The sequence below is a fragment of the Podarcis pityusensis genome, assembly GCF_964106645.2.
Source record: "Podarcis pityusensis genome assembly, chromosome: 8".
NCBI classification, from domain to species: Eukaryota; Metazoa; Chordata; class Lepidosauria; order Squamata; family Lacertidae; genus Podarcis; species Podarcis pityusensis.
In genome coordinates this window covers 19,396,794-19,421,353 of record NC_138033.1, presented here as the reverse complement: position 1 = coordinate 19,421,353, position 24,560 = coordinate 19,396,794, and the positions used below count along the sequence as shown (strand labels likewise).

At 43.2% G+C, this 24,560-nt stretch overlaps 1 protein-coding gene across 1 annotated transcript; it reads right to left on the bottom strand.

Moving 5' to 3' along the window:
- Window positions 1-93: 93 nt before the first annotated feature.
- ZMPSTE24 (zinc metallopeptidase STE24) lies at window positions 94-11,500 on the bottom strand. Its single transcript, XM_081018442.1, has 10 exons — window positions 11,234-11,500; window positions 9,085-9,231; window positions 6,685-6,771; window positions 5,783-5,899; window positions 5,258-5,410; window positions 4,438-4,579; window positions 3,614-3,801; window positions 2,386-2,490; window positions 1,287-1,430; window positions 94-950 (listed from the first exon to the last, which is right to left on the bottom strand). Exons 1-10 carry the CDS (start codon window positions 11,354-11,356, stop codon window positions 726-728), a joined length of 1,431 nt encoding a protein of 476 aa, XP_080874568.1. The 5' UTR covers window positions 11,357-11,500; the 3' UTR covers window positions 94-725.
- Between the last annotated feature and the right edge of the window lie 13,060 nt (window positions 11,501-24,560).

The following is a 24,560-nucleotide window of genomic DNA, read 5'->3' as shown; positions in this document are numbered from 1 at the left end:
TCCAGAAAATCAGTGGGTAGGGGGGAGATGAGACCAGACAAGTTCCAAACCATCATCATACACACAATATATGGGACACACATAAGCAGGATGTTTCATGAGCTGCAATTTATTCTCCATTCCCCATACAGGGAGAGAGGCGACTTTATTTTCTCTGTAAAAAGTAGCCTTTTCATTCATTGCAGGTATGAACTTGGACCTAAAGGGGAAAGTTCACACTTTCAGTCCAGACAGCGTTTGGTTTAAATGCTTGAAATCCAACGGTCAGAAGGGGAGGGGGGAAGGATAGTTATCCAGGATCAGACCCCCTCATTGGATGAGGTAGGAAAGCTAGAAGTTTATCGTACTGTAAGAACATCCAGACACACTGCTTAAAAGGTACAAAAGTCACATTCAAAGCTTTCACAAATTCAAGCATGGATACTTCAGGTTGTGACAAGTTAAACTTTCCCCTCAAGTACAGCTTTGTTAAGATTTTCAGATAAAACTTTACATGTTACATTCCTTTCCAATTCAGTCCCCGCAAGGTATTTCTCTTTAAAATTCAGTTCCGTAAACTGGATACAGGATTTTTGGGCGCTACTTTCAAATAAGGTGAACAGTGCATGTTGCTATGCAGAATGGTGTGCTCAGGAATGGAATGAATATATATATGTATAGATGGTTTTTAAAAACTGGAAATTTGTTTTGGGATGGAAGCTCCTTTGAGCCAGTAGTTATTTCATTCAGTCTTGCTTAGATTGTTTCAGTGCTTGAAGTCTTTCTAACAGCGGAGGATGAGAATAATGCCACATTGAAAACAACCAGTCTGAAACAGGAAATCCCAGATTATCTTTGTTTAACTTGATCAGAGCGGAATACAAGTCTGTAGCCTTTCCAAGATCCTTAGCAAATGCATCTGCTTGAAATTCAAATCTCCTACTTAATACAGTTAAGCAGAAGGAGAGAACCTGTAAGGGAAACAATATAGGGAAGTTACATTAAGAACTCAGAACATGTTTCAGAATCCTCCAAACCCCAGCCTTGTACCCACTAGCCTTCTGCATGGTAAAGACAATTCTTTAAATTGTATACTACTTCAACAGCTTCTGGATGTGAAGCAGTTTATAAATCTGCAAAATAAAAACAAAGAAATGCTACACAACTGGTACCACTGAGGAAACTATTAAAAAATGAATCAGAATACTGACAGCATTATTGTGGGATAGGAGGGTTTAAGGCAGCAAAGAAACTACTAGCATTTCAGCAATAATGGCTTGAGTGTGCAATCAAAAGCAGAACTTTACCTCATTATAAGGAGAGAAAATAAACTGAAAGATGATCAACAGGCCTATCAGGGTTGGCTGAGTATCATAAAATCCAAAAGCTGCAAAGAGCTCCTTTTGACCAATCAACACGGCAAATAAAAAGAAACACAAGAAGGAGTTCATCTAGGAAAGAAAAAGAAAAAAAGAGCAGCATGTGTTGCCTTAATGATTTGTTAGCAACCTTTGTAAAATTTGTAAAAGTATCTATATACCACCCTCTCATAAAATATCAAAGCGGTGCACAACAATATAAAAATAAAATACTAAACCTTTTAAAGTCGTATGGGAGCAATCATTAAAATTAGAAAATGTGGAATTGCAGAGTTGGCTTAAAAAGCCTTGAATAGGCACCTGAAATTCAGAAGCGAAAATGCCTGCTGAATCTGTTGGAAGAGTGTACTGCACCATGGGGCCTGTGACGCTCAGTACCCAACTTCTAGTGGAGGCCAGCTGGGGCTCTGTAACATGCGGGGCAACTAACAGTGCTCCTCCAAATGATCTCAGTGATCGGGTTGGGATGTAAGGGCTCAGGCGGGCCTTAAGATGTCCCGGACCCAAGTTATTCATGGCTCTGCAGATCAGCACAAGAGTATTGAACCTGGTCCAGTAGCGCAGTGTAGATGTTTTAAGAAAGGTATCACATGCTGTTAGCCATCTGCCTGCATCAGCAGTCTTGGCACTGCATCCAGCAGCAGCTGGAGCTTCCACATCTGGGACCAAAATACAGGTAAATACATAGCTGCTTCCAAGGACCACAGTGCAGGGGAGAAGTAAGAGAAAAGCTAACCTCCACCCCAATAGCACCTAAGCACTGATGCAGTCTGTTTCCATCCCCCTGCCCCCGTCTCCTGGACTGCTTTTTAAGTCTTAAGAGGGGGAAAGTGGGAGGTCAATCAGATTTCTGTGTAATGGGCTGTTCAGCTCTAAGTCACCTATCTGTTAACACACCTCCCCATTTACACTCTTGCTTGCCCACATTCCTTTTCACTGCTTCCATAACTAAAGGAATGACACTGCATGACAATATAAGCACACTCAAACAAAACCCACTGGAATTTCCTCGGTGCTTTCTGCTCACCTGGCTGATGACGATGTTTTTAATTGTGTGGCCAAGTTTCCAGTGCCCCAGCTCATGACCCAGAACAGCCAAGACTTCTTCATTTTTACAACCTTGCTTCTTATTCTCGAGTAAAGGGGAGGGGGGGTGAGGAGGAGAGAGAAGGAACATGTTATCCAAGCATGAGCAAAGACCATCTTCCAAGCTCACGAATGCAGGACAGGAAGCAGAAATTCTTCACATGATACTTTGCGAATAGCTTTCCTACACCTGGGTGATTTTTGACACTCTATTGGCTCTCTGGGTCCTTAGTCACCCCTGCTGCACAATCTAATAAATCCAAGAGGGTCAATACTGGACGCTTCGGGAAAGCCCCTTTTAAATTTTGATAGTTTGCGTAACCAACCCTGGGACCATAATACTGTATCTATAGGCCTCCTGTCAGGGTTACTGAGGCCAAGATGGCTCATAATATAAATATTTTCAAGCGTATTATCCTAATGCACGGCAGAACACATCTAGCCATACAATAACAGCAACAGCTCAAAGTGGCATCAGAAAAATAAGGTCGTTCAAAAGTTGATTTTAAAATAGGGTTTCCCTAAAAATAAATAAGAGAGGAAGCCATGGCTTAACTTCCTGGGAAGAGATCTGTGAAGCAATGGAGCTACTGCAGCAAAGCTCTGGTTGCTCAGAGCTTTATCCTCAAAAGAAATGTGCAGAATAGCAGGTAACAAAAGTTCATAGCTACAACGAATTATGAGCCACATTCAGGTTTTGGGGTTATTGCAAAAATGGGAAACCATTCTCTGGCAAGCAACCTCCCAGGGGCTGCGTAGCAGAGGTGGGTGTGGCCAGAGGCAAAATTGAGCGGGGGAACATAGGTGACCTCTCTTTGTGCAGAAGGCTACATTCCACCCGTGCAAAAGTCATCCTGGCAAGCCAGAAGCTTTATAACAGTACACATTCCACCGATGCAAAGGAACGTGATGAGGGCACCGAACAGGGTCAGTGAAGGGAACAGCCCTGAGGGCCAGAATAGGGAGTCCTGGATTTGGCCTCTGGACCTCAGGTTCCCCAGCCCTGGGTAAAAGCCACCTACAACCACTTTAGCATTTATTGCCAAGGATCTGATGTGCACACTTGCACTCCCTGAACAATTGCCCTTGCCTTCTTTCCAGTCCACCTAGGAAATCATAGAACAGCTGCACCTTAGTGATATAACCTCCCCCCCAATCCAGATGCTTACTTTGGCTTTAGCCTTTGCCTCAGCATCTTCCCCGTCTCCTCCAGCCACCTGGTTCTCTGAGCCAGGCTCCTCAGGGCGCTCTTTGTTAAGGGCAGAATAATCCTCCAAGAGAGTGTCAAACAGCACGATACGCTTGTTCTTGAAGAAGCCGTAGAAATAAGCATTGCTGTGGGAAGACCGTTTGGAACCTGGGGCAGGTGGGAGAAGAGTGGGAACAAAGTCACATTACAGAAGCAAGCAAGTGAGCATGTCCCCTTTATCTTGGGGACAGATTTTAAGTGGGGAGGAAAGTCCACATGAATCTGTCCTGCAGCCGAGATCGTCAGCTGGCCCAGCCCTTGGAGGTTAGGTGGGTGACTATTGCTGGCCCCTGTGGGAACAGAGTGAAGGACTAGATGGGCCTTTGGCCCAACCCAGCAGGGCCCTTCTTATAAAAGACACTTCCTTTGATGGTACCCTATAATGGTGATCCTTCTGTCCCTCCCCAGGAAAGCATGACTGGTGCCATTGCATGTTGTCTATCCTGTTAGTCCAAGGGCGATAGTCAACTAAGTAATACTTGCATCCGCAGGCTTCATTGGGTCTACTCTATGAAGAAGGCTGGCTATCACCCCAAATTTTTACAATCTAAAATGGATTGTGGTAAATATGGTAAAAAATATAGTAAAATGATAAATATTTAAGGGTGTAACGTATTGTAAGGGTGTAATGCATTTTAAGTTGCATTGGGGTTGGATCCTGATAATATATTCTGCTGTTTTCCTATCATCACAAGCCAAGCTGCCTTGTGACATGTGCTGTCCCAGAAATGTATGGACTCTCACCTTCCACCACATACACTTTGGTCAGAGGAAAGTCTATATTCTTTGCCATCTCCTCAATCTGCTGCTTCAGCTCTCCTTCAGGGAGTGGGATGAATTTATCGAACAAGGGAGCAATGTAGTCTGCATAGATTGTGACAAGGACCTACAGCGGAGCACAACTGTTAAAACAGAGACACCTTAGGCCAGTTTATTCATCATTAACATTTATCTCCAGGAATGTGCAATACAATGTCAAAGGCACTTCTACATAAGCGAGAATTGCAGTAATCCAGCCTAGAGTTACTAATGCAGTGGTGGTGCACCTCAGGTCCGCATATTATTGTCAACATACTGATGACACCCGGCTCAAAATTTCCTAATGACCGCCTTCAACAGCTGCTTTTTTGGGAGGGGATCCATATACACTGCAGTGGGCCCCGAAAATCCTGTTGGCACCCCTTCTGCCACACACAGAAGAAATAGCCTCCTCTAAAATGCTGCTTGGTGTATTTTAAAATGTGTATCAAACTTAAACATCAACTGCCTGATTAATCAAGACACATTTTCATTTGATTCTTTAATTAAATGTTGTAGCCAGAGATTGAATAGCGCTTAACCTGGACTAGATTGTGCCCCCTGCCACAGCTGCCAGGTTAACTAAATAAGAATAATTTAGTTAAACTGACCTGTTAGCAAAGTTACAGTTTTACGGGGCAAGATGGAAAGGAAGCCATGATAAGCGGGCAAGCCGTTTTAGTGACTTGAGACAACCAACTCCCCAATTTAATAAGAGTTACACATGAAGCAATTCTGGACACAGCAGACTGCATCACATACTCACCAAAGAAACTACTAAGGTGAAAAGCCATGCATAAATGAAGAAATAGTCTCCACCTATTTTAATGATGTAAAGTAGAAGTGACGTTACTGGCAACAGGATACACTGGGTCACTATAAACTTCTTGATTGCATCTTTAAAAAAGAATCCCAGAGTCTGCAGAAGAAGAGATAATAAGATGAAATGTTTGGAAACCAGCTATGTGAATATATAAGAGGTTCAAAAATCGCATGCTCTTTAGCTCCACTCAAAACTTGTCTAGGCCATTGGAGAACAGTTAGATGAAGCAGGAGAATCGGTACAGCAGGCATAGGGAACTGTTGGCCTTCCAGATGGTGCTGAACTACAACTCCCATCAACCCTAGCAAGCGTGCCAATGACGGCTGTTGTAATTCAGCAACATCTGGAGGGCCAAAGGCTTCCCACAGCTCCTTATATAGATTTAAAAGCCAAATAAGCACAAATCATGCAGGCACAGAAGGAAAACTGCTGCTATCAATTTGGCGACCAACAAATACTATAAGATACCTGCTGGTTGAAGCCATGTTTTTCCTCGATGACGAAAGTATTATAGAGGCTCCACGGAAGACCGGTGACAGCACTGAAGAGTGTAGCAAGCAGCAGGAACACCAAGGACTGAACAATCTATGCGTAAGGAGGGGGGAAATACAAGTCAGTACTTCCCTAACTTCACACATATTGGGAGGAATTCAATGCCATGCTATTACAATTGTTCCATCAGCGCAAGCATCCCTGCTTTCCATATGGAACAATCCCCATTGTGCTTGTGGGAGCCAGACGGAATGAGTGCCTCTCTCCTCCCCCCACATACTGCTCTGGGGATTATCCCCACGTTGCCTCCATGCCCTGCTTAAGGTAAAGGTAAAGGGACCCCTGACCATTAGGTCCAGTCGTGGCCGACTCTGGGGTTGCGGCTCTCATCTCACTTTACTGGCCAAGGGAGCCGGCGTACAGCTTCCGGGTCATGTGGCCAGCATGACTAAGCCGCTTCTGGCGAACCAGAGCAGCACACGGAAACGCCGTTTACCTTCCCGCCAGAGCAGTACCTATTTATCCACTTGCACTTTGACGTGCTTTCGAACTGCTAGGTTGGCAGGAGCAGGGACCGAGCAACGGGAGCTCACCCCATCGCGGGGATTTGAACCGCTGACCTTCTGATTGGCCACCCCTAGGCTCTGTGGTTTAACCCACAGCGCCACCCGCACTGCTTAGGGACTTCCTATAAAGGCGTTTGGCCTGCCATTGCAGGAAAACATAGTCCTGAACAAGATCAGCCTTTGGTCTCATTCGGTAGGGCTTTTTCCATGTTCTCATTGCTCATATTTAAAAAGGCAAAGGGAAGAGCAGCTGGAATTTTATTAAAAATGGATAGTTTAGTTACAGGTGGAGTGGGGGACACAGAGACCTACCTCATATTCAGGCCCAAAACCAGCACGAGCTGAAATGTCTCCAGATACAGACCAGAGGAAAGGGATTCCTCCACACAGAAGAATTACCTGTAAAAAGCCAACCCACAGCTTTATGGAACAGGCTAGCCCCGAAGTTTAGGAATCACATGAACAACAAAATCAAGCCTCTCTCATCATCCGCCTCTGCAGTACCGTAAGAGCACCTTAACAAGGGAAGAGGAGATGCAAATAAGAGAACGGAGCATCTTTCCTGTTAATAGCCGTGAAGAGGGAATTTCAGCCGGCGCCGCTTCACACCTCACCCAGCAAGCTGCTCTTATCAGAATCCCCTCTTTGGTACAGCTATTAGGGAGTAAGAACTGTGCCTGCTGGTTCTTAAACTAGTGACATATTTGTGGGGTTTTTGTTTTTTTAAAGCAAACAAGGGTCCCATATTGCAGGCTGGGTCCAGGATCAGCAAAACTGCTGAAGACTACTGCACTAACCCATTGCCCTCTAGTTACAACGGCTTGAATCCAAAGTGGTGCTAAGTTACTCATTCTGTTAGCACAAGGCTCCCCCCCTCCTCTGTACGTCTACTAAATCTGTTCTGGGGGTTCCCCATACCTTTCAGAGCAGATTTGGGGAGAGCATGGGGCACTTGCAGGTGGAGGAAGTTGTGCTGCGCAAGCACAAATCCTTGTGCTAATAGAACGAGGGGGCTGGATAGCACCCACAGAGCCAGAAAGTCAGTGTTGTGCAGGGGTTAGTGTGTGCTAAGCTAGGATATGAAAAATCTAGCTGCCAATGCCCACTCAGCTGAAGCTCCATCTGCTCAGTTACAAGTTCCACCCTGCTTACAGCTATCGTTGGGAAAGCCCTTCGGTCTCCCTTAACTAATCTCGTGGGATTTTGTGAAGCTGAAACACCACTCTGAGCTGCTTGGGGAAAGGCTGAAACACAAGCAAAAGTATAAGAGTCCCCTATGCCACAGTGCTTTCCCCACTTCAAGAGATAGTTTGGTTAAAACTATCCAGACAACTGAAATGATTGAGCCAAGCTACAGTGGAAAGCACCCAGAAAAGAAATCCTAGTAGCTTAGTGTCTGTTTTATTTGTATTTATTGAATGCACCTGTTATCCTTGCCTTCAGGTCAAGAAGTACTCATACGGTAGCAGGCAATTAGAAAACAAAACCATCAAGATTATAATGTAAGACTAAAATCAACAAACTGGAAAACCGGGGGGGGGGGGGAGGGAGAGAGAGAGAACAGCAGCAATTCACACTGAAAGGAGAAGGCAACTGCAATCTTATTTATCTACTCAGAAGTAAGTCCCACTGGATTCATTGTAGCTTACTCCCAGGTAAGTTGGTACAGGATCACAGCCTAAGAGGCCTTGGTAAATGGGTAAAGGTATTTACAAAATTTGGGCAATTTCCTCCTTTTCATGGCAAGCCATCATTTGCCATTATATGCAAATCAGTAAGCTATGGTTTGTGCTTGCCTTCTAAGTCAGATTATGTGTGTGTGTGTGTGTGTGTGTGTGTGTGTGACAGCATTCGATTTTGGTATGTGACTCTTTTCTGAAAGCAAAGTACAAACCAACGCTTGTCAATCTGAATATAAATGGCAAACAATTGTTTGCTGCAAAAGAGGAAGTGCAGTAGGAGAAGAAATCAGGGCTTACTCATGTGATGTTAAATCATGGTCCATGTAGCAGCAAACCATGGTTTGGTGTCACATCTAAACGAACTGAGTGTCACAAAGTCTAACAGTTTCAGCCTGACCCCAACATTAAATAAGCAGCAAAATCATTACAAACAGCATACATCATCTCCTGACAGAAGCATCTCTAGAAAAAGCATTGCACCCCCTAAATTCTGTGTCACTGGCCAGACAGCGTTCTAGTACAAGGGAGGGCAGAAGGTAGATCTCTGGGTAATTTTCAGTGGATTTGTAAGGATCTATGACTCCCATTTGTTTAATAGCAACAAAATGACTGTCTCTGTCCTATTTGTGCTGCTGTAATGAAGGAAGCTTGTGGGGTGGGTGGGGCAGAGAGGTAACCATAAATTAAATTTTATGTAAAAAGACTGTGGGTTTAATTCAGCTCTGATACTCAAAACAAATTCCCAGGCTCAAAATTCTTTAAATTTATCAGTATACCATTTATATGAGGCTCCAGTGATGGATTGTGGGGGTTCTAGTAAAAAGAAGGAGGAATCCCACAAGTCTGAAGACTGTCCTAAGAAATTGAAAAACCAGAAGATTCTTACATCCTGTCAAAGGATTAGGCTTGATATTGTGCATTTTCTGATGCTTAAATGAAAATCTCATTCCCAATACATTTTGAAATACTATTTTACATTCTAACTAATAAAGAAAAACCACAGAACTTAAGAGGAAAAACAGATACTTACTGTGCCCTCTATCTCTGAGTACAGCCCTGACCAAAAGCTGAAAGCACTTTTATCCAATTGATAAAGGCGAGATTTCTCAAATGTTTCCGAGTCCATGATTGGTCCTAATTCCAGTGGAACATGGGTGGTTGTCCTGTATACAGTCCTCTGAAATATTTTAAACATAGCAGTAAATACAAGTTACTATATACCTTCTAGAGCTCTGTTCTCAGGTGTCACAGGAAGCCCCTCTTCTTTCTATCCAAGGATTGTTAGTGACAAAGTATTCCAAGACTACAATGACACAGGTGATATTGGGATCTCCTCCAAAGCCTGGGCATGGAACAACAAATCAATGGGCCTAAAAAACTAACCTTGTGGGCACTCTTACACAGGCAGGGTAGAAATTTTCATACAAGTAAATAAACAAACGCCTACAAAAATAGAAGGCAGAAGCTATGCCTAACAGCAAAATGTGACTTTTGCCAAGAGTAATAGAACATTGAGACATTTTAAAGTAGCTGGCAGAACTTCCTAGTTCTACTTGACTACTTGATGCCTCTTCAATGTTCTCCACATTTTCCTCTTCCCTATTCTTTGATTCAAGAGTGGGGGAGTGAGAAAGGAAACATGATATGAGAAATGTGTGGGTGTGGCTAAAGTCTCGTTTGTAGCTTCAGAATTAATACCATTAATAAAATTTAAATGGGGAAAATCCCATACACTACAACTTGCCCTAATTTCCACCACAGATTCATTGTGGTTTCTACAAATCTACATAGCCTTAAGCTACAATGGAGGGAATTTGCACAATTCAGTTATTTGAGGCAAACCTTACATCCCATATTTTGAGAAAAGTAAAAGTGTCCTTGGGTCTGATTTTACTGTAGTCTCTCAATGATCCTGTTGTTATAAACCAAGTTTCAGCAATGTACTGAGAAAATTCCTTTAAAAATTTGATACCGGCAGCAACAATGAGCGAAGTCCAAGAAATTTTTGCATACACACACACCAATAAAGGTCTACACACATAGCAACCCCGTACATGTTTGCTTGGAAATCAATAGCACTGTATCCAATGAGGCTTACTTCCTTGTAAACATGCTCAGAACAGTTGCCGGAATGAATTAGGTCTAACAGCAGCATGGTTGCTCTTATCAACTGCTTGCTATGGGTACTTTGGAAGATGCAAGTTTGTAGTCTTTGGTCTACTAATTTATTTTAACACTAACACACAATTGCTGTACTAAATCAATCCAAGAACCCTGCTATTAGACATCTTTTCAAAGTGGGGCACCTTGCTGAGGAGGACACAGCGGGGACAAGGAAGTAATAGTACATAATCACATCCTCTTCAGCACCATATATGGAGAAAAGAAACAAAGGGCACAATAGGGTTCCAACAGACAGGGGAGGACTACTATGGCTCCAGCTGATAAGAGTCCAACAGCATGCAGAGGACCACAGGTTCTCCACCACTGCTACAAAGAGAGGAGCTAGCAAACCAAAAGCTATCCTATACAGGAAAGACTACAGAAGAGTTAATAAAATCATTTATCGGCTTAGAAAGCGTGTGCAGTATTTAAAAGCCTTAGATCAGCAGCAATGGATGGGCACCCCCTTCCCAGCTGCCAAAGCAGGGGTGGGGTTGACAGCTGTGAAGAAAAGGAGGAACAAAACTCCCAGGGCAGGAGGCTGTTATTTCACGCCCACAAATTTAACACCTGGCTTTCCCCCCCAGGACGGAACTTAAGATAGTGTCAACGTGGCTGCCTCCCCACCCAGGCCTGCTTAACTTCAGCAAGGGGGGGGGGGCGGCCTCAGGCAACGGGAGAGGCAGCCCTGCAACATCTGACCCAGCCTTTCTCACCCTTGGGTGGCCCAGATGCTCATGGACCACGACCTCCGCCATCCCTAAGCAAGCGGGACCAGGGGTCAGGGATGATGGGGGGGGGGTTGGTAGTCCAACATCTGGAGATCTAAGGTTGAGAAAAGGCGGGCCAGGAGATTCCCCCACCCTTGGCTTGACAGCAACCTCGGGTGCTGGAATCACCGGGGGGGGGGATTTCTGTCCTTCCTCCTCCTCCTCATCCAACGCGGCCAGCTACCAATTGCTGCAACTCAACGGGGCGTAGGGGACACGAAAAGGAAGGGAAAGGTTGCCTCCGACCTGCCGCCAGGCGAGCAGCGCCTCCCACAGGTAGACGGCCCACGAGAAGAGCAGCACCGAGCAGAAGATCCGGCTCTCCAGGGGGGTCTCGGCCCACAGATCGCCCAGCCGCTGCGCCGCCATGCTGGGCCCCCAAGTCCGCCGCTCGACAGCACGCCTGTTCCCTCCGCCAGCTTCCTCCTCGGATGACACCGGCACTCACTTCCGCCTGGGGCGCTTCCGGCAGCAGCAGCAGCAGGAGGAGGGAAGGAACATCTTTCCTCTTCCACTCCCCCCCCCCCGCCTCTCTCCATTCAGACAGCCGACCAATCGGAACCGCCGCCTCAGTTCCCGCTGAAACAATCTTGCGGTTCGCGACGGTTGTTAAGAGGAATGTTCCGCGGGCGGCCGGGCGAAGGAGGATTAATGGAAATGGGTGAATAGTAAAAGCCTGAAAAGGATGCGGGTCTGAACGGAGCTCCTCTTCGCTGCGTCGCAGGGGAATGATGTCATGCGTGCCGCCATCCCCTCACATCCTCCAACTCTCGCTCCCCCCCCCCCCCAAATTAGTCAATCCCAAATTGCTCCCCTTTCCCTGTTCTGGTGGGATTCCTAAACTTTTTTTTTTTTTTGCTGACGCTTTTTAATATGCTTTATTGGTTTTAAAAACTGTGTAACATAAATAATATCAGAAAATGAAAATAAACATAAACATTCATTCCATAGTTGGTGCTTGTTGTATGTAACAATTTGTAGTTGGATTCAACATGATCGCCGGTCCCCCCATTGTGGTTCCCAGATTACATTATTTATCTGCACACTAAACTTTGTCTCCTCTAGGTTGTTTCAATTACATTAATTTTATAAGATTCTCCTATTCTACGCAGAAAGTAAATCCAGACCTGCCAACGGATTTATATTTTTGTAATGTTCTTTTAAATAAACACTGTATACATCCCACACTCTATTGAATTTCTCATCGGTAACATCTTGGAACCTTGCTGATAATCTGGCTAGTTCTGCATATTCTTGCACTTTGTTTTGCCAGTCTAATTTGGATGGGATAGTGTCTCCTTTCCAGCCTTTTGCAGTTGAAATTCTGGCTGCTACTGTAGCATACATGAAAATTTTCCTGAATTTCTTTGAGATTTCATTACTCATTATTCCTAGCAGGAAGGCTTCGGACTTCCTGGGGAAAGAGCATTTAAACATTTTTTAAAGTTTGTTATGGATCATCTCCCAAAATTCTCTGATCTTTTAGACAATAGGCTAAAACTCAAAAAAATTTGAAGGAATCACCTGACACACTGGGTGCAATATTTCCAATTGAATGAGACCTTCTAAAAAGATTTGTAAAAAACCAGTTTTTCCATAGAACCTTCAAGACTTGAAAAATATTTTATTCAAATTAAATATAAACCACTCTCTAAAATGTATAGGCTACTCCTTGACTGGGAGGTCAAGGAGGAAGAAGTCAAATCCGTAATGGTGCAGTGGGCCAGGGACTTTGGCTACAACATCCAAATGGAATCATGGGAGAGGCTTTGGAAGATATAAAATTCATGACATGCTATGATGTAAAGAGAGCTGCATGAAAATGCTTTACAGGTGGTATTTAACACCTGTCACACTGGCCAAAATGTTCAGATTTAGGCCATACACCTGTTGGAAATGCAGGGAGGCAGAAGGCACATTGATGCACATGTGGTGGGATTCCTAAGGTTTTAGCAAGATATAAAGAGCAGGATAATGGGAAGGCCTATCCCAGACTCATTTCTGCCTGTTCTCCAGGTTCAAAGACATATAACTCTGGAGAAAAGGCCGGAGCACTGAATTTTCAAAAAAAAGGCTGGTTGTTTAAAAAACTGTATTTTTTTGAGGGCGGGGAGCAAAAACATCATGCAACATTTAACCTGGCTCCTGCAGCATGATATCATATTAGGATCTTAGAACTGTAGTGCTGGAAGGAAGGGACCCTGAGGATCATCTAGACCAGTGGTCAGCAAACCTTTTCAGCAGGGGGTCGGTCCACTGTCCCTCAGACCTTGTGGGGGGCCGGACTATACTTTGGGGGGGAAATGAACGAATTCCTATGCCCCACAAATAACCCAGAGATGCATTTTAAATAAAAGCACACATTCTACTCATGTAAAAACACTAGGCAGGCCCCACAAATAACCCAGAGATGCATTTTAAATTACCGTAAAGGACACATTCTACTCATGTTAAAACATGCTGATTCCTGGACCATCCACAGGCCGGATTTAGAAGACGAATGGGCCGGATCCGGCCCCCAGGCTTTAGTTTGCCTACTCATGATCTAGTCCAACCCCTTGCAATTGCAGGGGTACACAGCTGTCCCAATACGGGGATCAAACCTGCATCCTTGGCATTTTTAACACCGCACTCTCACCAACTGAGCTGTGCAGGCTATATCAGTAACAGTAATAACATGCTAGCATTGTGGTGAAATGCTTTTGTGGACTAGAGGCAATCAGGTCTGGCTGGCAGGTGGGTAAGAGGGGCACATACCTGAGGGGGAATCTTCATCCGATGCACTGTAGTCCACAGCAGATAGGAATATAACTTATACCGAGCCACACCAAGGCTTCATCCAGGTCAATATTCTCAGCACTAGCTGGCAGTGGCTCTTCAGGATTGCAGGCAGGGGTCTCTACCCGCCCAACTGGAGATGCTGCGGACTAAGCCTGGGACCTTCCGCATGCGCGGGCCATAACAATGCAATTCTGCAACATCAGCTCAAAAATAAATCAACAGTGCGTACCGCTCAGGAACCGGCCCGAGTAGAGACATGCATTGTAAATGTACTTGTCTTAAAAGACCTCTTGTTTTTGCCTAACAGCAGACTTAAGACGGACACCTGTCTGGAACAAAGGTGCTGAGACAGAGGAAACCAACCGTTGCCTTCTAGATGTTGCTGGACTACATCCTTAACCATTGGCATGCTTGTTGTGGCTAATGGGAGCCATAGTCCAAGAACAACTGGATGGCACCACATTGACTAGCCCTGCTCTGAGGTTTCAAGGCGTTTTTTCTGGAATTTGTCTTCTTTCCTTCTGGCCTCACTAAAAGCCCAAAGACAACTCCCATTGGTCCCAGCCAGCTACAGGTTGGCACAAGCCAACCTACAAAGACCACTAATGGATGCTGGGAAGAAAAAGGGGAAAGACTCTGTACAACCGTGGCTTTGTTAGGCTTTGATGGCAGAAGACATGGAAAAGACACATCCATAGCGCAGACAGAACTTACCAGAGCCTGTTTTTAAGACACCTTGCATATTACATATAACAATGAAATAACTTTTAAGAAAGCACAAGAATAAAATCCATTTTAAATGTATAAAATTCAGAGCTGGTTTCCTCAAATCATAAGAAACAAGTCACAATACTATGTTTGCTCCGTACAATGTGTACAAAAGAAGCTCAGGTGCTCCCCCAGGCAAAGCTATTTGCATCAGTGAGCATCAGAGCCTGTTCCTTTAATTTTTGGTGTTTCTTGGTGTTGCTGTACAGAGTGCACATTAGCAAATTGCAGGTGTTCCCAGGGAGGAAACTCCCTGCCCATAAATAAACAAGAAGTCCCCAATATGCTGCTTCATAGATGAAGGGAATGTAACATCAATTGGCGCCTTTGCTACACATCATAAAGTATATGGGTATGCGGAATTACAAAATATTAGGCAGAAAATCGTATGAGAGCAGGCATGAGGAAGCTTTGAACTTCAGATAATGTTGGATTATCATTAGCACCAGCCAGCCTGGGCAAAGGGCAATGACCAGAGATGGGAGTTCAACATCGCAGGAACCACAGGGTCACCACTCCTGTCTTGTTATTTAGTCTTTTAGTCGTGTCCGACTCTTCGTGACCCCATGGACCAGAGCACGCCAGGCACTCCTGTCTTCCACTGCCTCCTGCAGTTTGGTCAAACTCATGTTGGTACATAGCTGTCAACCTTCCCTTTTTTTGCAGGAAAATCCCTTATTCCGGCGCCGTTTCCCGCTGCTATCCCAGATTGTTAGATATCCTGTAGACTGTCCCCGGAACAGGTGAGGCTGCTGATCCCTTATTTTCAAATCTGAAAATTGACAGCTATGTGTTGGTAGCTTTGAGAACACTGTCCAACCATCTTGTCCTCTGTCGTCCCCTTCTCCTGTCCCCTCCATCTTTCCCAGCATCAGGGTCTTTTCCAGGGAGTCTTCTCTTCTCATGAGGTGGCCAAAGTATTGGAGCCTCAGCTTCAGGATCTGTCCTTCCAGTGAGCACTCAGGGCTGATTTGCTTCAGAATGGATAGGTTGGTTCTTCTTGCAGTCCATGGGACTCTCAAGAGCCAGCACCATAATTCAAAAGCATCAATTCTTTGTCGATCAGCCTTCTTTATGGTCCAGCTCTCACTTCCATACATCACTACTGGGAAAACCATAGCTTGAACTCCTGTCTTAGAGGAATCCAATTTGGATACAGGCAGAAAGTTATTTGGCAGATCAGGTAACACTTCTACACAAAAAACCCAAGTTTTAGTCTTGTTACCTTCTGATATAGCCAATAAACCTTGGGGAAGCCCACTGTTACAGCTGTGTCAAACCTTGAATTATGTGTTAGGACACATTTCAGCAATACACTTTGATCATATTAACAAAAGAGGGCGAGAAGAGACAATGCATTCTTAGTCCATGCATACATTTACACGCAAAATGTTTCAATCATGAAAAGCAGAGCTTTCCAAACTTTTCATGCTAGTGAAACACTTTTTAGACATGCGTCATTTCGGGACACAGTAATTCAGTTTTACTAGCAAACCAGAGAGTAAACTAACTCCTTTCTAGCCAAGAGGAGCACGGGGAGTGTTCATGTGATACACCTACACACTGAAGCCGACAAACTAATGTGTCACGACACACAGTCTGGAAAGCTCTGGAGTACAGCATTGCATAAATTTAATTGGGCTTTGCTTTTTTTATGTGAGAGTGCTGGTTCTTGCTCAGCAGCTGTCTTAATTTTTAGTGGTTTTATTCTGCAGAGCAAAGAATCGTTAATTGGTTTGAAAGGGAGTTCAACAACGTTATTGGTGTCTTATCTTTACAGGCTTTAAACTTTATTCTAAGGCGTTTTAAAGGTTTTTAGTTTTACCACTGCTTTAAAAAAACTGCTTATCACCTGAAATGAGATAGCAGCATTAGTCTTCAAAAGGTTCATGCCATCATAGACTGGCTCCTCCCTGGTAATATCGTGTAGACACTTTAAATAAGATATTTTGGACTGGTGGTTACCTGAGCTCAGTCACTGCACTACACAAGTTGCTAACAGAGGCTACTGTGATTAGATTTCAGTACCCAGACAGAAGCAAACCATTCACAATTTAATCTCAACTCCATTATGGGCTGCCAAACTTTGACTACAGCCCAGGAAAATTCAATTATTCCACATGCCATAGGTTTTGGTAAGTATTGAGATACAAGAATCCTGCCATGAAAATCTTCCCTGCAATTGCCCCCCCAGACCCAGAGTATTGCATAAACGAAAGGTAACCTGGATGTTCAACAGTCTGAACCCACTAGCAGTATTGATATGCAGATATTAAAAAAACGTAAGGGCCCTGCTTTATCAGCTCATAGGCTTGTAGAGGCCACAAGCAGAACTGCCTTCTGTTCACAGAATTGTAGAGTTGGAAGGGACCCTGAAGATCATTTAATCCAACCCCCTGTAATGCAGTTGTCCCGTTACAGGGATTGAACCTGAAACCTTGGTGTTATCAGCACCATGCTCTACCCAACTGAGCTATCCAGGCTGATGTTCTACTGTGGTTCTCCAGCAACTGATCTTCAGGGCCATAATCCAGGAGGTAGTAGATAGCTATCACAACTAGTAACCTTATCATTCATGAACAATTTCTCTTTAGAAGCCATCTTGGTTGTTGGCGATCACACATTGCGGAAGCAAATTCTACAGTTTTTAACGATGTGTGTGCTAAAAGTCTAAAAGTTCCTATGTTGTAATGGTTGAAAGACAGACACCTGTCCAAGACAAAACTATCATGGGCTCTTCTGTTAGGAGCAGCAGGTAGAATGAAGTGAAGCCAATACCATATTGCTACAAGCGAGCGTTTCATTTAGGATTGGCATGGGTACTATAGTGCCAGGATACTTTCTGCATCTTTTAATATTTTGTTAGTACTTTTTCGGGGGGGGAAGGGGGACAGCGACGAAAAAGTTGGTTTTGCTGGACTGGTTGGATCAAAAGGTGTTTCTTTTTTTCTCTTTCCCTGCCAGGAAATGGTTTATGAACAGGAGCCTCTGACTGGCCGTAGTTCCAGGAGGGAGAGTTTAAAAGGAGAGGATTGAGAGACAGTTGGTTAGGTAGAGTGAGGGACAGGGTTGGAATATAGGTTGGAGAGATCGGGAGATAGGTAGGGAGATAGGATACAAGATAGGTTGAGATATAAAAGAGTGAACGGGAGAAAGAGTTGGTTCTGAGGGAAAACAGCTTCCGCTCTGAGAGTACAGTGAAGGAGAGTGTGGTGTCCCATAGGAGGAAAAGACCAGAATTTTACTGGGAGACAGAGGTTGAGCCAGGAGAAGTAGGAGTCCCAAGGAACAGCCTACTTGGGACTCAAATCTAGTCTGGAGGGGATTCTTCTAAGGAAAAGAACAAACTCCCAAACCCATTGAAAGGTGGGAGTGTGGAGAGCCCTTTGGTTTGTTAGTTAAAATACCTCAGGAGCAGGATTGTTAAAGGGGGTGGATAACTGAAAGAAAGTATCACCGTATAAAGGAACCAAACCTATAACTCGAAAACAACAGAGAAAGCATTAAAGTGAAATCGCACTGTATTCCTGAAGTAACCAAAGTTTAATCCATTTGTATTAAATACTATCGTGCCTTAAATTTTTATTGTTTAATTTTAAGAAAACCTGCCTGAGACTCCAATTTACTAATCTCCTCAAAAAGGTTCCCCACAGGATACTCTGGGCTAGAATTATAAGAGGAAAGGAAAAGAAACCTTCGGGTAAAGGGTTGTTCAGTGAGGTGGGGGCAATTTACCTGAGTGAGAGAGGGCCCAACGGCATGAGAGGGAAAAGTGACATAGCGCCTGTTGCCAGTCGTCGCAGGGAGGGAATCTGGTGCGCTTCTTCAAGGTAGCCCTTTTCTTCAGCATCAGTACACAACTATATTTTGTACCCCAATAGACACTACCTCTTCTAGAGTCATCTCAATGTAAATTGCACTCTCTGCAGCCTGTCAATCAGCTGTTGGCAGACTGAGGTGGCTTTGGCAGGAGGGGTTGGGCTGCGTTCATTTATTTAAGTTATGTCCCATTCTACTACTACTACTACTACTACTACTAATAATAATAATTTATACCCCGCCCATCTGGCTGGGTTTCCCCAGCCATTCTTCCTCCAATGTGGAGTAGAGCATAACTTATAACAATGCATAATATACCATATTCACAGTAAAATAACTCAAGCTTAATTCCAATGCATGTCAGAGTAGTAAAGGGTTGTATGCTGTGGTAGACAGGACAAAGCTTACTTTCCTATATCAGTTTTTGTTTGAAAAAGATATTGGACATTCTCCCCATCACCACCTCAACCAATGTCGATGTACTGCCATACAAAACAAAACAAACCCTCGTGGAAGGAGAAAAAAAACAGACTTTTAAAGGGATTTTTTTGTCCAAGGATTCTTTTCATTTTAAAAAAAGTAAACCAGCTGATCACTTAAAACTGCACCACTGGATACCATTTTGTTGATTAGGAGAAGAAAATAAGCATTTCCTAAATTAAAATTCAGTTGGTTTTCTTGGAATTTTCTTTTTGTCCCAAGTGGTCCTTGGGTACATGTAGAAAAATTAAGGTGGTGAAACTTGGGGGGCAGTATTTACCACCATGCAAGTAACAATGCCCTCCTGGAAGGATATGAAATTTGATACAGTCAAGCAGAACATTTCTTACTGTGAAACTCAGTGATTATAGTGCCATGTACACAGTGGCTCACAGGCTCTGGTGAACAGCTGATCACCAGAGCTTGCAAAGGGGCTTGCGCAGAGCTCTGTAGGCATTTTTACCTGCCCTATACCTGATGACATATGTCAGGGATAGGGCAGGTAGGTGTGTTTTAGCCAAAATGCCATGGCTAGCTAAATGGGGAGGTCTGGCTTGATCAGGCCCACAGAGCAGAGGTTCCCCACTGTTATGTCGTAGGTCTACCTCTTTATAAAATTTGCAACAAAAACCGGTGCAGGAGAGCAAATTGCATCCCAATGCCTAGACGAATGCATGTACACAGCATGATAATCAAGCAATTTCTTCTAAGGCTTAGCCCCACCATCACTATTCTTAGACCAGGACTCAGCCCTACAGCATAAGAACAGGTGAATGTGAGCCTGAGTTGAGTGCATTTATCTGCCACATGCACAACTACGAGTTCCCATCATCATAGATTAGGGCAGGGATGGCTAACCTGGGGTCTTCCAGATGTTGCTGTACTTCTACTAGCCCTTGTCATAGCCTATCTTCAGATATGATGGAAACTGCAGTCCAGCAAGTCAAGAGTTTAGCCATTCCTGGGTTTGGGAAACAACTCTGAATTCATATACAGTGGTACCTCAGGTTACATACGCTTCAGGTTACATACGCTTCAGGTTACAGACTCCGCTAACCCAGAAATAGTACCTCAGGTTAAGAACTTTGCTTCAGGATGAGAACAGAAATTGTGCTCCGGCGGCGCAGCGGCAGCAGGAGGCCCCATTAGCTAAAGTACTGCTTCAAGTTAAGAACGGACCTCTGGAACGAATTAAGTACTTAACCCGAGGTACCACTGTAGTGGATTCTGATGCCCAGCATCATGTTTTCTTTTCTGGGTGGGGTAGGATAGGGTGGAAGACACCATCTTCACCTTACAGAGCAAGGCTAGGGAACCTGTGGCCTAAAGCTGGGACTCCAAACTCCCATCAGCTCTGATCATAGGTCATGCAGCTGGGGTCAATGTGGGAGTCCCAAAACATCTGAAAGATCACAAGTTCCCCCAATAGAGGCTTATGAAAATTCCAAACCAATCTATACCGATTCTAGTAACTGCACTTAACATATTCACTCCAAAGGTAGATTCCAGGACACATTACATCATAGCAATAAATCTATCTTGCATCCTATACATTTTTTGCATCCAACATAAATCACTTTCTTATAAAAAAAGTTACAAATTCCTGAGTGAACTGTAGCTAGCACTGCTAGTTCAAATTAATTGGACCTATTTAGCTCTTAAGACGTCACAACATGCAAGGATGTGACTGATCTTCAGCATCGCTTGCTAAAAGCAGGACTTCTGTAGGTGTGCAAGGTAAAAGAACCAAAAGAATGCCAAAATGCCTAAACAGCAGTATAAAAATTTATTACAATTAAATTGGTATCATTTTGGGAAGTGGAAAGTGATTCTAAGTGAAAAACTGAAGACAATGCATGGATTTTGGCAAGTTACTACAGACAGGAATATAAGGTAAGGCAAGAAGGATTTTTTAAATGACAGCTAAAGACAGACCCTTAAAGAAACAAATAAAAGCTGTTTCAGAAGTTGGTCACATGTCGAAGAATCACGACATTTAAGAGGACCACTGGAGAATACTAGAAGCTGTAAAGCCAGATTTAGCTAATCTACACATTCATGAAACTTGTTTGCTATCCATTCTTTTTCAGTCCAGAAAATATCTGTCCGATTTAGACATTTAGAAAAATGTTTATACGAAGTGTCAAAATGTTAGCAAGTCAGAAAAATGTATGCCACACACACAGGTTTTGAAAGAATAAAATTATCAAATGCTGCAACTTATTAATATTCACTGTAGCAGAAACCTTACAAAGTAAAATAAATGCTGGTCATCTCAAAGTCCCTGAAATATTTAGGCCCATTTTTCTTTCTTTGTAGTATAGATTATCAGCATTAATGCTGACTAGAATAGAATTGCTCTGGAGTAGCAAGAATTCTCTCTGAGTGGAAGAGTTGATGCAGCCAATTGCATTTGTTAAGAAACAGGTTTTTAAGGTGGTCATGAAGCCTTTGATGGAACTGGCACGGACTGCTTACTGTGGCCTCTGAATTCTTCTCTCTGAATCAGGAGATACAGCATACCTCACTTACTCCCGTTAGAATTCAGATACCTTGGGGACCGAAGCATGAAGGAGCTCTCCCAATCTTACATAGTAGAGCAAAAGAGATGCAGCTTCATCTATGATTTTGGAAACCCAGGGTGGGATTCAACTAAGTTGTGTGCAGGGAATGAAGTCCACTCATGCAATGAGCCCCCCCTCCCCATATGCACTACTCTGGAGGGTTGGCGAACAGGTTTGAGGAGTATGTGAACTAGACCTGTCTAGCAGTTTTCATGAACTGAATATGCACCCTAGAGTGTGCCACAGAATACTCAACTGGCTTGGGGTGGCAGCTGGAGGGCACTGCAGTCAATGTTTTTATAAACATATATCAAAGCACACAGAGTATCAATAGTGAAGATTTTTCATACGCCAATTTATCCTAGAATATAACTTCTTCAAGAAGAGAGTAAGTGACCCAGCTTTATTGGCTAAACTTTAACTCCCCCCAAAATGTATGTTAAAGGAAGCAGCAATTAAGGATTGATAAGAAATCCCCTCCTTCCACAATGGGATGGGTGCATGAGGGGGTTACCTATTTGACTGTCACTGTTGGAAGCAGCTGCAATTTTCCTTAGCCGAGTGGCTAATAGGGAAAGGACAATACAGCTCTCACTCCTGCCTCCTCTGCAGTGTGGCTGTCTTTCCTTACAGGGAGAGCTGGTGCTTCATTCACTGAATTATCCAATCCTGCTACTCACTTGTGCTTAGAGCAGAAAGGTCCTTTATTATTTGCTAAGCAGAGGTTGATGGCCATCTGCTATGATCTAGCAGAGATTCCTGCATTGCAGGGGGTTGGACTAGATGACCCTCAAGGTCCCTTCCAACAATCCTATGGTACTATGGGAAGAGGGCACAGGTTGAAAAGTCCCACTGCATGAGCGGACGTTGTTTCCTGCTCATACTCCCACTTAGTGTTACGTTAAATCCTACCCTATATTCAATACAGTATTTTTAGTTTTCTGCTTTATGGTCTATGGCAGGCGTAGGCAAACTCGGCCCTCCAGATGTTTTGGGACTACAATTCCTATCATCCCTGACCACTGGTCCTAATAGCTAGGCATCATGGGAGTTGGAGTCCCAAAACATCTGGTGGGCTGAGTTTGCCTATGCCTGATCTATGGTTAAGCAGAAAATAGAGACAGCTTGAAATCAAAAGGCCAAATACTGGCAATAAGTTGCCTAAGATGCCCCTGAAGGTATTAAACTTATTTCATAAGATTTATAACGCTATTAATACTGTTAAACCTAGAAAGCCTTAATTATTGGAAATTCCTAGAAGCTTCTTGTATGCTGCTGACCATGTAAAGTTTAGCAAAACAAATGCATAGAACACACAGATAAATGTGGCAATCCTAAGATTATAAAGGAACAGTGTTAGAAATTGCTGCAGTGGGTCATTGTGTTCCTTACCAATTCCTACGAAACCCTGAAACAGAGTAGTCAACTTGATATGTAAAAGCAGAAATGCTTCACAAATAAGAATGCTGACACAATGAGCTTGGACCCTCAGAGGAACTGTTAAGCTTCCTTCTTCCTTGTTTAATATGCCAAAGTGGTCATGAGCCAAAAAGAAGTGTTTTTGTTGTTTAGTAACTGGCATGAGGACATAAATCTGAGATTCAGGTTAGCATTAATAAAGGGCTGTACTTTTTGAACTTCTTCATAGTCAGTTACACTACTGATTATCATACAACATGGAGATAAGGAACAGCTGCCTTGAGGCCCCAATTGTGAACTTGTCAGGGTATGTGGCTTGGCCATGTTTGAGAATCTGTCTGATCTTGCAAATCCACTCATGTTCTTGTAACATGTTAGTTAACTAATTGGCATCAATATGACATTTTGTTGCACAACATGCAGTGCGGTCAGCTCATAATCAGTGAGAAAATTATTCCAACTTATGCTTATAACCCACAGTGCTTAACATAGCTGCTATCACACAAGCTGGACAGAGGACATTTGTCCAGAAGATTCAAAAAATTAAAAGCAAAAAATTAAAATAAAATTAGAAGCAATTGGGAAAGAGATATTAATAGTTACCAGTGTCCCTTTATGTAATCAATGATGCAATTGCAACATTCCAAAAAAGGAGAAAGCAGCATCCTAAGGAAAGGGAAGTGGAAAAATAATAGACACCTCAGTTCCTCAAGAGAATATTAGTTGTACATAATAAATTTTTTTTTAACAACTGAGAATCATTTTATCCTTCCAACAAACAACACTAATGGGAAATAGCACACAATTTTCTGTATGCAACTGTTATATGAAAACTGTTACTGAATATAATGGTGGCCAACAATACTTACTATATAGTAAGAATTTAGAAATGTATACAGAAGGTAACACAGCATACCTTTTTTATAAAGCATCCTTTACGCCTTACTGATAAATTGATTTTGTGCTCTTAGCTCCTTGGAAAGGGGGGTGGGGAGGAGGAGACATCAGGATATACTTTTAAGATTATACTACCGGACACAAGAAATGAAGAAGCAAATGCGCTCAGTGTTTTGTTATGTTTTAACACCAAAAACTGATAGCCACAAAAATGGCGGGATAATTAGGCATATTAGCTTTCCCAAAAATATATCTAAATGAAAGTTTATTACAATGTTCCTTCCACCTACATTTGGTCTTTTTCCATATTTTTCTTAAAAATATCCATATAACGGGAAATTTCTTATTTGTTTAAAGGAGCATCATGTCTTTACCTAGTTGCTCATTTCCTTCTTGACATACCTTATAAAATTTTACATCAATTCTTATTAGGAGTTTCCCCATTTCCTGTTCAACAGGCTACCCTGACATTTCCACTCCCAGTCAGACATAAAACACACTGCCACATTCAGGTAATGTGTCAGGATTCAAAATCACTACATGCAACACTCAGTTTAAAATTTGTCTTAAGCTATGGACATCTGGCTGTACAGTCAACCAAAATGGGTGAAAAAAATTCATTTTTATTGAAACTCATAACTCAAAAAATATAAGATGCTGTAGTGTACAATATGTTACACAAAGCACCCTGAGGTGCACATTCAAGTCAAGTAAGAAGTTCCATCCTCCCTCCCTCCCCCCTCCCTCCCCCGCTTGGTACCCTAAGTATTTGTTCCATATACAATCATGCACATTTACTCTGCAAGAGGAAGCCCCCAGCTCCATATTCTGTTAATTAGCACCAA

Bases quoted from the DNA above. Each gene is read 5' to 3' on its own strand.
- ZMPSTE24 (XM_081018442.1), bottom strand. From the start codon at position 11,356: ATGGCGGCGCAGCGGCTGGGCGATCTGTGGGCCGAGACCCCCCTGGAG. The intron at 4,580-5,257 runs GTGAGTATGTGA...GCTCCGCTGTAG, and splicing joins TCACCTTAGTAGTTTCTTTG to GTCCTTGTCACAATCTATGC. The intron at 951-1,286 runs GTAAAGTTCTGC...TTTCCCTTACAG, and splicing joins TTTTCTCTCCTTATAATGAG to GTTCTCTCCTTCTGCTTAAC.